We start from the raw sequence: 12,499 nt of genomic DNA, 5'->3' as shown, positions 1-12,499 counted from the left end.
AAATGGCTATAAATATAATTAATATACTCTTTTAAAAATTGATATAATTTGTACTAACAAAAAAAACCTTATCCTTTTAAAATGTACCATTGAGTGGTTTTTATTATATTCACAAAGCTGTGTAACTATCACCACTGTCTAATTCCAGAACATTTCCTCATCCCCAAAAGAAACCCCATACCCATTAGTAGTCACTCCTCTACTACCCAGACCCCTGGCAACCACTAAATCAACTTCCTGTCTCTAATCTGCTTGCTGTCTTTATGGATTTGCCTGCACTGGACACTTCATACAAAAAGAATCCTACAGTATATGGCCTTTTGTGTCTGGCTTATTTTACTTAGCACAATGTTTTCAAGGCTCATGATGTAGCATGTTATCAGTACTTTATTCCTTTTCATTGCCAAATAATATCCCATTGCATGGATATACCACACTTTATCCATTCATCAGTTGATGGACATTGGTTTGTCTTCACTTTTTGGCTATCATGAATAATCAATGCTGCTATAAATGTTACAGTACAAGTTTTCGTGTAAATATATATTTTTTTCTTTTCTTTTTTTTTAGTTGTGGCCCACTGGCTTAGTTGCTCCGTGGCACATGGGATTGAACCTGTGTCCCCTGCATCGGCAGGCGAATCTTAACCACTGGGTCACCAGGGAAGTCCCAGAGTCACAGTTTCCCTTTTAATATACCTTAAGCCCAAAGAATCCATGGAAAATTGTTACAGAAAATAAGACAATAAAATATTGTAAGGACTATAACAGAAGCATATAGTACACAGTTCATACAGACACATCCTAAGCAGTTACAAAGTAAATATATATTTTCAATTCTCTTAGGTACATACCTAGGAGTGGAATTGTGGGTCACATGGTAACTCTATGATTAAATTTTTGAGAAATTGCCAATCAAGTAAATAAGATTTATATCTTTTTGTTACTGTTTTCCAACATTATAATAATGGAATTATATTATTTTACTAAGACACTGGTTTCAGATCATAACTTCTCTGTGATTAATTCAACCCATAAAAGTTCTGTCTCTCTCATAGAAAATGAGCTCTAAGATTTGAGACATCATCTATTACTAAGCATCTTATTCAAAAGATATGTTTTAAAACCTGTAGAGCAAATTAAAATCGTGTAGAGAAAATACTGAGTCTCTACTATGGTCCGAATGTTTGTTTCTCCCCAGAATTCAATGTTGAAAACCTAATGCCCAAGGAAATGGTATTAGGAGGTAGCCTTTGGGAGGTGATTAGGTAATGAGGGCTCCAAGGGAGCAGTACCCTTTTAAAAGAGGCCCCAGAGAGCTTGCTCATTCCTTCTTCCAGGTGGGGACAAAGAAGGTACCAGCTGTGGAACAGGAAAACAGCACTTACAAGAATGTGAACATTCTGGTGCCCTGATTTTGGATTTTTTAGCCTCCAAAGCTGAGAAATAAATTTCTATTGTTTATAAACTACTCAGTCTCTGGTATTTTGTTACAGCAGCTCGAATGGACTAAGACAGTCTGTTGTATATTATACAGAAAGAGCTTTCAAAAGTTTATTAAACTGTTAAGGATCCTTAATCTCTTACAGTAAGCTGTATTTGAATAATATGTATATGTGAATGATAGAAATGCCCATTCCCCCGAATTAACAAAAAAGGTTGACAAATATTAAATCTAGACTAATTTCGACAAAAACTCATTAAGGGAAAGTTGGTAACAACACACTTAGTAAAAATGCCTGACCCTCCTTATTAATACAAAAAGCAAAATAACTCTAAAATTATTTTTACCTCCTCATGAATAATACTAACCTAACAGAAATGTCTGTTCAATGAAAAGAACGTATATGAAACACCTCTTAGAAGTTGACAGCTATCAGAAGTCAAACCACTTACCTATGTAGACTCTTTTGCTGTATCTCTGCATTAGTAACAACACAAAAACATGCAGTGGAATAAGGTTGATAATAAACACATAACCACCCCAAGCAGAGACCTATGAGTAAAGAAATGCTAAGTTAAATAATTTATATATTTGCTTTTTAAAATAGATAAGTTTTGTGATGACATGTCATGACAATCTAAACATATAATAAGCAAATATAAACACTAGGATTTTTAGCAATTTTGAGATGCTTAAAAATGGATTTGTAACCTACAAATAACCGTTATATTTTTCTTTATTTTTATTGATAAGTAAAACAACACAATACCATAAATCCAATACACTTTTATATATTCACTGGAGAAATGGTCAAATTAAATTAAACTTATAAGAACACTGAGAGCAATATAATTTGTGAATTGGCAATAAAAAGACTGTCATGGAGATAGACTTTTAGAATATAGATCATCAATTTTTTAAAGAAAAAAACCCTTTTACTCCCTCCATTTTTGATGATAAATACATTGCAAGAAACTTCACTAAGAATAAGAACAATGGATGTTAGCATTAGTCAACAACTAAAAGGAATACTCAGATGATCTGGATGTGCTTTGTGATCCTCAAGACAAAAGGTGCTACCTTGGGTATAAATTTCTTCCTACCAATGGATACAAATCAAGATCCCAGTTTAATGTTTAGCCTGTAGCACAAAATTAGAATAATTCTATTTACCAGACAATTGAGTATGTTATGTTCTGGTCTAAATCAATAAAGGTTCTAAAGATAATGTTTATTCCAAACCAATAGAATTTATTAAGTACATTCAGTAATAGGCAATAAGGTCTGTCAAGATCAAAGTTCTTGCATGTTCTCTAATAATTAAAAGCTTAAGAGAACCATTTGTACCAACAGTCACCTTAGGAGACTATATGTTAACATACATGTTCTAACAATGCTGCCCTTGTCTAAAACGTAGAAGAACAATTTATAAGAAACAGTCTTCAGTTTACAGTTCATATAAGAACACCAGTTTACTGCTTCAGTCATATGCTATTTTTCACCAGAGACAACATTACTTTGGTTGAGTTCCAGTTCTAACTGAAGGACTTCTGGTTATTTCCAAAATTTCAGTCTAAACTTGAAAGAATGGGTTTGCTATTATTGTGTACAACTGCACAGAATGTGCCCTAACCTTTAACCACTTTAAAAGGGGCATGGATAATATGGAAGCACAAATTCCATGACATTTGTTTAAGAAACAAAAAAAGTTACTTAAGATTATCATTAATTTTCAGCATAAGGCTACTATATAGGCTGTGGTGTGGGAAAGAAAGGCAGGAGATTAAAGAGGTAATACTGAACCCCAATTTTAAGTAATCTGTTGAAAAAAATTATGTTAAGTAGTTTACAGGTTAACCTAGAGAATGTGATCATTATTTAGGAAAAGTTGTACATTCGAAAGAAAAGTTTTTGTTTCACTTGCTGCAAGTATTACGTTTGAGGGGTTGAGTATTAACCCTCCCCACTAAAGCAAAAGTCCATACCAGGCCCTGAAGGTGGGAGTAGGGAAGAGAGTGGTAGTAAGGAAAGAGAATACATTAAACAAAAGATCTTAAAGACTGCAGGAGAAACGAAGTGGGGAAGTAGCCCTGGCTGAGAAGGGAATGATGAAGAGTCACTGATCCAGCTGCCAAAGACTTGTTTGCCCTCATGTAGTTTCAAACATGAAATCTTACCATATAGAAATATGACAAGCAGCAGCACATCGTCCAAAAAACTGACCCAGTTTTTACAGATTTTACCTAAAAAACAAACAAGCAACTGATATAATAAAGTTTATAAATGTTCCTGCTGAATGAAAAAAGGTTAAATGTTTAGTAAACTTGTATTACAAAAAGCAAAGATTATTTTTAAAAAAGAGTAATGAGGTTATACAGATACTTGGATCCACTTAATATATATTACATTTATAACACTGGACAGTAGTCAGACATTTTAGGAATAGCTTTGATTTTTTTTTTTTTAGTTATATAGTTTTTAGTAAAAAGAATCATCTTAAAAGGAACAACTTCTATTTTTCCATTTGTTATAGTTTCTATCATAAGGTGATTAATATCAACAAATTAAGATTTTAAACTAATTTTTAACTAAAGAATAAATTTGTTCAGTAAGTCTACATTTTTATATGGTAGGTCTGCTTAGACATAACACCTTAATCTGTAGTTTTTCTTCATCTGAATGTGATCATCTATATATCAATTATGAGCATCCATTTTTGAAAACTTATCATTACCTAGAAATTTTCAGATACCATAATCATATCTTCAATAAATTTATATTCTTAAAATTTCTAGAAGGCCTAATGATATGTCAGTAAAACTCTCAATTACTCTGAACTGGAAAGACAACGTGCAATAAATGAAGGTTCAAAAAGTTGACAAATCTATATTGTCTTAAAAAAACTAATCAAAGAGTTTACATGCTCATTTGAAAAATCAAAATATATTAGCACCTTCAGAAAACAGAATTTAAAATTCTAGAAACACAAGCTCTAAATACTTATGCCAAGAGCAAAGGGTCATCTTTAAGATGAACTGAGTAAGAAATGATAGATGTAAGTCCCATTATAGGTAATTCTGTACTAAACATTATAGGTAATTCTGTATTAAAAGAGTTACCTCCATGTTCAAATTTAACAGTATGCTTTCTATAGAGCTTATTTCAAGGAATTCTTTACTTTCAAAATGGGCTTCTATTTCTGTTAGTACATTAAAACAAACTACAAGTGACGTCCAATCTTTGGGGAAATTGTAAAACAAACAAACAAACAAAAAAGGAAGGGAGGGAGAGAGGAAGAAAAGAGAAAACACTCGTAGTTTTACAGCACTTAGAGCTGTAAAAGACTTCTAACAGACTATGAAACACTGCTTTGAATTCAATGTTACAGTGCATATGTGTGACAAAATACACTCCAATCTCCTCCCCCAAACCATGCCAACTTTGAAAAGGTTTACCTTTGAACAGGGTCAAATAACAAGGTGGGTCCTATTCTAAGATGTGAATAGGGGAGGGAGTATATTAAAATATTGAAAAATTTAAAAGTGAGAAAATTACAACCCTGGAATTTGTGTTATAACTTTATTCATAAACTAAAAGCCACTGAATTGTATACTTTAAAAGGGTAAATTTTATGGTATGCAAATATTATTTCTCAAAAAAAGTCTGTGCAGTGCAGCTAAAACAGTGCTTAGAGGGAAACTTCTACCTTTAAGTGCTTATATTAGAAGAGATGATCTCAAATGACTAATTTATAATCTAGAAAAATTAAAGCCAAAACTGAGAAATAAAATAATGAAGAGATAACCATGTTCATGCATCAGAAGACTTCATATTGTTAAGATAACAATTCTCCCCAAACTATGTATAGATTTAATGTACTCCCAATAAAAGTAGAAATCCCAACTCATTGGGGTAGATGTTGATAAGCCAATTTAAAATTTATATGAAGCAAAGGACTAGAAACAGCCAAAATAATTATGAAAAAGAGGAACAAAGTTAAATCACTCACGCTACCTGATTTCAAGACAACATGGTGATAGATATATAGAGATCTCAATAAAACAGAAGAATCCCAAAATAGACTGACGTGTATACAGTCAACCTATTCTGACAAGGCTATCAAGGTGAGTAATTCAGTGGAGAAAGGAGAGTCTTTTCAACAATGATGTCCGAATGACGGGATATCAATATCCTCCCCAAAGAGAACCTCAGCCCTTTTCCTGCACCACAGACCATAATCAACTTGAAACAGATAACAGATCTTAATGTAAAACCTAAAACTATTGAGTTTCTAGAAGTAAAAACATGAGAAAATGTTTGTAACTTTGGGGTAGGCTAAGATTTCTTAGATGACACACCAAAAGCAAGATCCATAAAAGAGAAAATGGTAAAGTAGACTTGATCAAAACTAAAAATTTCTACTTAGAAAGATATGTTAAAAAAATAAAGACAAGCCACATACTGGGAGAAAATGTTTGCAAAACACACATCTATCTGATAAAGGACTTATTTCCAGAATATATAAAGAACTCTTACAACTCAGTAATAAAAAGCCGAACAGCCCAACCAAAACATAGGCAAAAGATATGAACAGACATTTCACCAAAGAAGAAAAGGAATGGGAAATAAGTACATGAAAAGATAATATTAGTCATTGGGGAAAAGTAAGTTAAAACCATGAGATACCACTACAAAACTGTTAAATCTGAACAAACTATGTGCTGGTGATGCAAACAAAATAAATGCAACTCTTCATACTCTGATGAAGGGAATGCAAAATGATAGTCACTTGCAAAAACCATTTGGCAGCTTTTAATAAAATTAAACATGTAGTTATTTTACAAACCAGCAATCCCACACCTAGGCATTTATTCAAGAGAAATACTAATTTGTGTCCATATGAAGAACTGTATGCAAATATTTATAGCCTCTTTATTCATAATTACCAAAAGTTGGAAAACAAAATAAATTATAGCACATCCATACAACAGAATATTACTCAGCAATAAAATGTAACAAACTACTAAAACATGCAACAACATAGATGACTCTCAGAAGTATTATGCTACATGAAGTAAGTCAGACACAAAGGGCTACCTCATACTATCTGCTTCTATAACATGGCATTCTGGAAAAGAAACTCCCAGAGACATACAGACAGAAATCAGATCTGTGGTTGCAAGTAATACGGGTTAAGGAGAAGATTGATTACAAAGGCACAGGAGGAAACTTAAAAAAAAAAAAAAACCCCACAACTATAGGAGGCAATATGGTAGTAAGTATTGTTCTAAGTACTATTCTATCTGCATTAGCTCTGTTTTTGGTGACAGTAACAATAGAAGTAATAACAAACATGTACTCATCACTTTCTGTGTTCCTACAATGTTCTATACCTTTACATGCATTAACTTATTTAAACCATATGAGGTAGGTACTATTATTACTTCCATTTTATAGTTGATGAAATAGATATTCGGGAGGTTTAAACAACCCTGAGTGATAGAACTGGAATTCAAACAAACAGGAAGAAGATCCAAGAAAAACAAAACAGTGAAACAAACTAATATTTGAAACTATAATCAAAGACAACTTTCCAGAAATAAAAATTATCAATATACATGTTGAAAGGGGTCACCATTACCAGAAGTGTCAACTTTGGGATATATCCTAGGAAATTCATTAGACTTCAATGCTATAGAGAAAAAACTAATTATTACTTCAGGATAAAAAGATCATGTTTGTTATGAAACACATAAAATTAGGTTCTTGACAATAACAAGCAAAATGATGACAGTACAACAATTCCAAGAAATTCAAGTAAAGAACAAATGACCCAGATCTTTCTATCTAGCCAAACTCTCATAAATGACACTATAAAAAACAGATTTAAACATGCGAGGACTTCAGGAATATGATACTCATGGGCCTTCCCTGAGGAGTCCAATTAGAGGAATACCTTCATCCAACTGAGAGATATCATGTATAAAAAATGTATAAATAACATTAATATACAAAATACTACGCACTAGTATATAGTATAAAATATATTACATACTTAATAACATGTATTACATGTTAATATATAACAAAAGCCATATATGAAAAACCCATAGCAAACATATTCAATGGTGAAAGACTGAAGTTTTCCCTCTATGATCAGGAACAAGACAAGGATGCCTACTTTCACCACCTCTATTCAACATAGTACTTGAAGTTCTAGCCAGAGCAATTAAGCAAGAAAAACAAATATAAGGCATCCAAATTGGAAAGGAAGACGTAACATCACCCCTGTTCGCAGATATGATCTCATAGGGAGAAAGCACTAGATTCCACATACACAAAAAACTGTTAGAGCTAATAAATGAACTCAGCAAAAGAGCAAGATAGAAAGTCAACACACAAAAATCAGTTGCATTTCTATACTCTAACAATGAACAATGCAAAAAGGAAATTACAAAAAAATTTCCAATAGCATCAAAAAGAATAAAATACAAGTTAACTAATGAAGTAAAAGACTTGTATGATGAAAACTATAAAACATTGTTTAAAGAAAACATAAACAAATGGAAACGTCTCATGGTCATTCATGGACGGGAGGATGACAATACTACCCAAAGTGATCTACAGAGTCAATGCAATCCATATCAAAATCCAATGATTTTTTTTTCTTTGCAGAAGTAAAAAACCCACCCTAAAATTCATATGGAATCTCAAGGGACCCCTAATAGCCAAAAGAATCCCGAAAAGAACAACAAAGACAGAGGACAAACACTTCTTGATTTTAAAACTTACTACAAAGCTAAAGTAATCAAACAGTGTGGTGCTGGCATAAAGACATACATATAATACACACAGACCAATGGAACAAAATAAAGAACCCAGAAATAAACCTTTGCATATATGGTCAAATGATTTTCAATAAGGGTGCCAAGTCCTCTCAATGGGGAAAGGACAGTCCCTTCAGCAAACAGTGCTGGGGAAACTAGATATCAATGTGCAAAATAATGAAGTTGGACCCTTACCTAACAGCATATACAAAAACTAACTCAAATACACCTAAATGTTAGACCTAAAACTATAAAACTCTTAGAAGAAAACACAGGGCAAAAGCTTCATGCCATTAGATTTGGCAATGATCTCTTGGATATGACACCAAAGGCACAGCAATAAAAGAAAAAATAGACAAACTGGACTTCATGAAAAATTAAAAATTTTGTGACTCAAAGACAATATTAACAGAGTGAAAAAGGCAATCCATAGAATGGGAGAAAACATTTGAAAATCATGTAACTTATAAAGGATTACTATTGAGAGTATATTGAGAACTCCTAAAACTCATCAACCAAAAACCAAAAAATCCAATTCAAAACTGGGCAAGGGATTTGACTAAACATTTCTCCAAAGATACACAAATGGCCATTAACCACATGAAAAGATGCTCAACCTCACTGATCACTAGAGAAATGCAAATCAAAACTACAATGAGCTATCACCTCAAACCTGTTAAGACGGCTTACTATCCAAAACAAACAAACAAACAAGTGTTGATGTGGATGTGAAGAAATTAGAACCCTTGTGTACTGCTAATAAGAATGTAAAATAGTACAGCTGCTACAGAAAACAATATGGTGGTTCCTCAAAAAATTGAAAATAGAATTACCACATGATCTGGCAATTTCACTTCTGGGTATATACCCCAAAGAATTAAAAGCAAGGTCTTTAAGAGATATCTGTATACCTATGTTCATAGCAACATACTCATAATAGCTAAAGCATGGAAGCAACCAAAGTGTCCATCAACAAATGAATGGGTAAACAAAAGGTGGTATATAAATACAATGGAACATTATTTCAGCCTTAATAAAGGAAGGAAATTCTGACATATGCCACAGCATGGATGAACCTTGAGGACATTAAGTGAAATCAGCCAGTCACAAAAAGACAAAAACTGTATGACTCCACTTACATGAAATACTTAGAGCTGTCAAAATCACAGAGACAGAAAGTAGAATGGTGGTTGTCAGGGGCTGGGGAAAGTTAAAATGGGGGATTATTGTTTAATAGATATAGTTTCAAGTTTTACAAGATGAAAAACTATGGCGATGGATGGTGGTGGTGATTGCACAACATTATGATCTATTTAACACCACTGGACTCTACACTTACAAATAGTTAAGATGGTAAATTTTATGTTACATGTATTTTATCACAATTAAAAAAACACACAAAAAAACAAAAGCAACAACCATGAGATACCACTTCATACCAACAGGCAAGTAAAACAAAAAAACTAGGAAAAAAAACAAGTATTGGCGAGGATTAGGAGAAATTAAAACCCTCGTACATTGCCAGTGGAAATGTAAAATGGGGAAACCACTGTGGGAAACAGTCTGGCAGCTCCCCAGAAAGTTAATCACAAAGTTATCATGTCAACCAATAATTCCACTCTTAGGTATATATGGAAGAGAAATGAAAATATATGTCCACATAAAAACTTGTACACAAATGTCATTAGCAGCACTATTCATAATAGTCAATGTCATCAACTAATGGTGAATTAAAAAAATGTGGTTTTGGGTTTCCCTGGTGGCGCAGTGGTTGGGAGTCCGCCTGCCGATGCAGGGGACACGGGTTCGTGCCCCGGTCTGGGAAGGTCCCACATGCCGCGGAGCGGCTGGGCTTGTGCACCATGGCCGCTGAGCCTGCGCGTCTGGAGCCTGTGCTCCGCCAACGGGAGAGGCCACAACAGTGAGAGGCCCGCATACCGCAAAAAAATAAAATAAAAAATTTTAAATGTGGTATTATCCATACAATGGATTATTCAGCCACAAAAAGTAAGTACTGATACATGTCAAAAATATGAATGATTATGCTAAGGGAATGAAGCCATACATAAAAGGTCACATTTTTTTAATGCGGGTTTTATTTACATGAAATGTCCAGAATAGGTAAGTCTTCAAACAGAAATTAAACTAATGGAGGAAAGGCATAATTGGGAGGTACAAGGTTTCTTTAGGGGGTGATAAAATGTTCTGTAGGTACACAGTGGATACTAAAAACCACTGAACCGTATGCTTTAAAATGGTTGAAATAGTGAATTTATGTTACATGAATTTTGTCTCAATTTCTTACAGTGAAATTTTTAAAAATGTTGAAAGGTAATTAACATGCCAGTTAAGGCACTCCTGCAATGATTCAGACTCATGCTATGTTAAAAGAATATAAAGAATAAAAAAACTATATAAACAATACCAGTTTTGCATTTCATAAAAGCATACAAAATTTTAAAAATATGACAAAATGCAAATGTAGTAACACCTGGGTGATGGCTTCTTTACATTAGTTTATGTTTCTAAATTTCCAACATACAGAATATATTATTTAAAAAATTTATTACAAAATGTTTCAAACATATAGAAGAGTAGAGAATAATAGCCATCTAGACTTCCAAATGCAAATACATCATATATTTGCTTTGGATGATTTTATTTAAAAAAAAATTTTTTTTTTACCGACATAGTTGAATCTCCCTTCATACTTTCTTCCTCAATATCACCCACCCATACTCAGGAGTAACCACTATCAAAGCTGGTATATATATGGATAAATGCCATATTTTTATACTTTCATTACAAATAGGTATAAACAAACAGTACACAATATGGTCTGTACTATTTAAAATTACTGTATGTATTCTATCTTATTTTTCCATTTGGCATTATACTGTCAAGCTCCATCCATTCATATGTACTGTCAAGATATATACTTAATATGTAATTTAAATACTAAGTATTAGTTAAAAGACCTCAAAAGGATATTCCAAATTTTAAGGGTTTTTCTCAGTTGTTTTTTGGTGAATACAACAGCATCAGCAGCATCCTGCTGCTTGTCATCATCTTCATCAGCATGGGTGCTTTTCTTTCTTCTCTCCTAAACTCAAGATCAAGCAACTGTCTATGTTGATTGACTGCAACAATTCTCCTCTGAAATTCCTTGCCAAAGCAAAAATATCCACAAGCTAAAGAGCTTTAAAAGATGTAAAATACAAAAGAGAAAAACGCTACCATTTTGCTACCATTCACCTAGCTACCTAAAAATATATGAGTATTCATATATTTTGGAGCAATAAAAATTTGGAGCAATTTCCAACACTGAAAAAGTATGAACATAGGCTAAAATAATAAAGAAGAAAACAATTAAATATATGCAAGGTTTAAATTGAAGCTAGTACTAAGGAGCATCCTTTTCCTTGCAGGAAAAACATTAAGTTTAGATACCTTAGCAATAAATAGACTTCTGGTTTCTGGTTCTACATGTAAGGAGCTTGGACGTCACCACTCAGTCCTAACAAGTAAAAAGCTGAACAGACTGAAAAATCAACAACTCTTCCTGGACCTGTGAGTGAGGGAAAGACACAGGACAAACTGCTGCTCGCAACAACGGAGAGACACACATGCAGGAATCAATACTGCAAATAACTGGGGCAGAGAGGTGGGTAGAAAAACCTAAGTCTCAGTGTGGAGACTTAAAAACTCCAGGGTGGACTAAGTCATATGGTGGTCCCCACAATTATGCTGGACATGCCTTGAGGATCTTAACCGGGTTCTCACAATAAATATATGGAAAAACAAAATCCCTTTGTTGCTTCTGGCACAGGGAGGGGAACAGAAACCATTTTGAAAAATGCAAAGGCATTCTGTTCTTAACAAGGACTGTCCTCAGAAGAAACTATTAACCAGAGCCTGACCTGCTGGGGTGTTATCAGAGCCTGACTGACCTGGGGAAGGGAAATACGTAACTCCAGTCAGCTCTAGCCATCCTTTCCCACCTAAGCGGGGAGAGAGAAAAAAGAAACATTTGTAAAGTTCACAGTCCAACTTACTAAAAGACTTAGACCTAATCATAGGACTATACCTTACCTCCTGATTACTAAATGCTTATTCACAGCAATTCCTTTTACCAAGTGTATCATGTCTGGCTATGAAGACAATATTGCAGGGCATACCAAAAGGCAAAAAACCACAATTTAAAGAAACAGAGGAAGCATCAGAACCAG

The 12,499-nt window shown here is 33.6% G+C and overlaps 1 protein-coding gene across 1 annotated transcript in view; it reads right to left on the bottom strand.

The window, feature by feature from the left end:
* The window catches only part of STT3B (STT3 oligosaccharyltransferase complex catalytic subunit B), a 99,416-nt gene that overhangs the window by 27,298 nt on the left and 59,619 nt on the right, over positions 1 to 12,499 (bottom strand). The window contains exons 4-5 of the mRNA XM_022553947.3: positions 3,621 to 3,686; positions 1,896 to 1,995 (exon numbers count right to left, since the gene is read on the bottom strand). Of these exons, the coding sequence (XP_022409655.1) occupies positions 1,896 to 1,995; positions 3,621 to 3,686 (166 nt within the window). The remainder of the gene's footprint in view (positions 1 to 1,895; positions 1,996 to 3,620; positions 3,687 to 12,499) is intronic.

This window comes from Delphinapterus leucas, chromosome 10 (genome assembly GCF_059928025.1).
Source record: "Delphinapterus leucas isolate spDelLeu-1000000601 "Yukka" chromosome 10, BTC_Dleu_Yukka2, whole genome shotgun sequence".
In the NCBI taxonomy this organism is placed as follows: domain Eukaryota; kingdom Metazoa; phylum Chordata; class Mammalia; order Artiodactyla; family Monodontidae; genus Delphinapterus; species Delphinapterus leucas.
The sequence above is the reverse complement of the archived record's forward strand: the minus strand, read 5'-3'. Positions and strand labels throughout refer to the sequence as shown.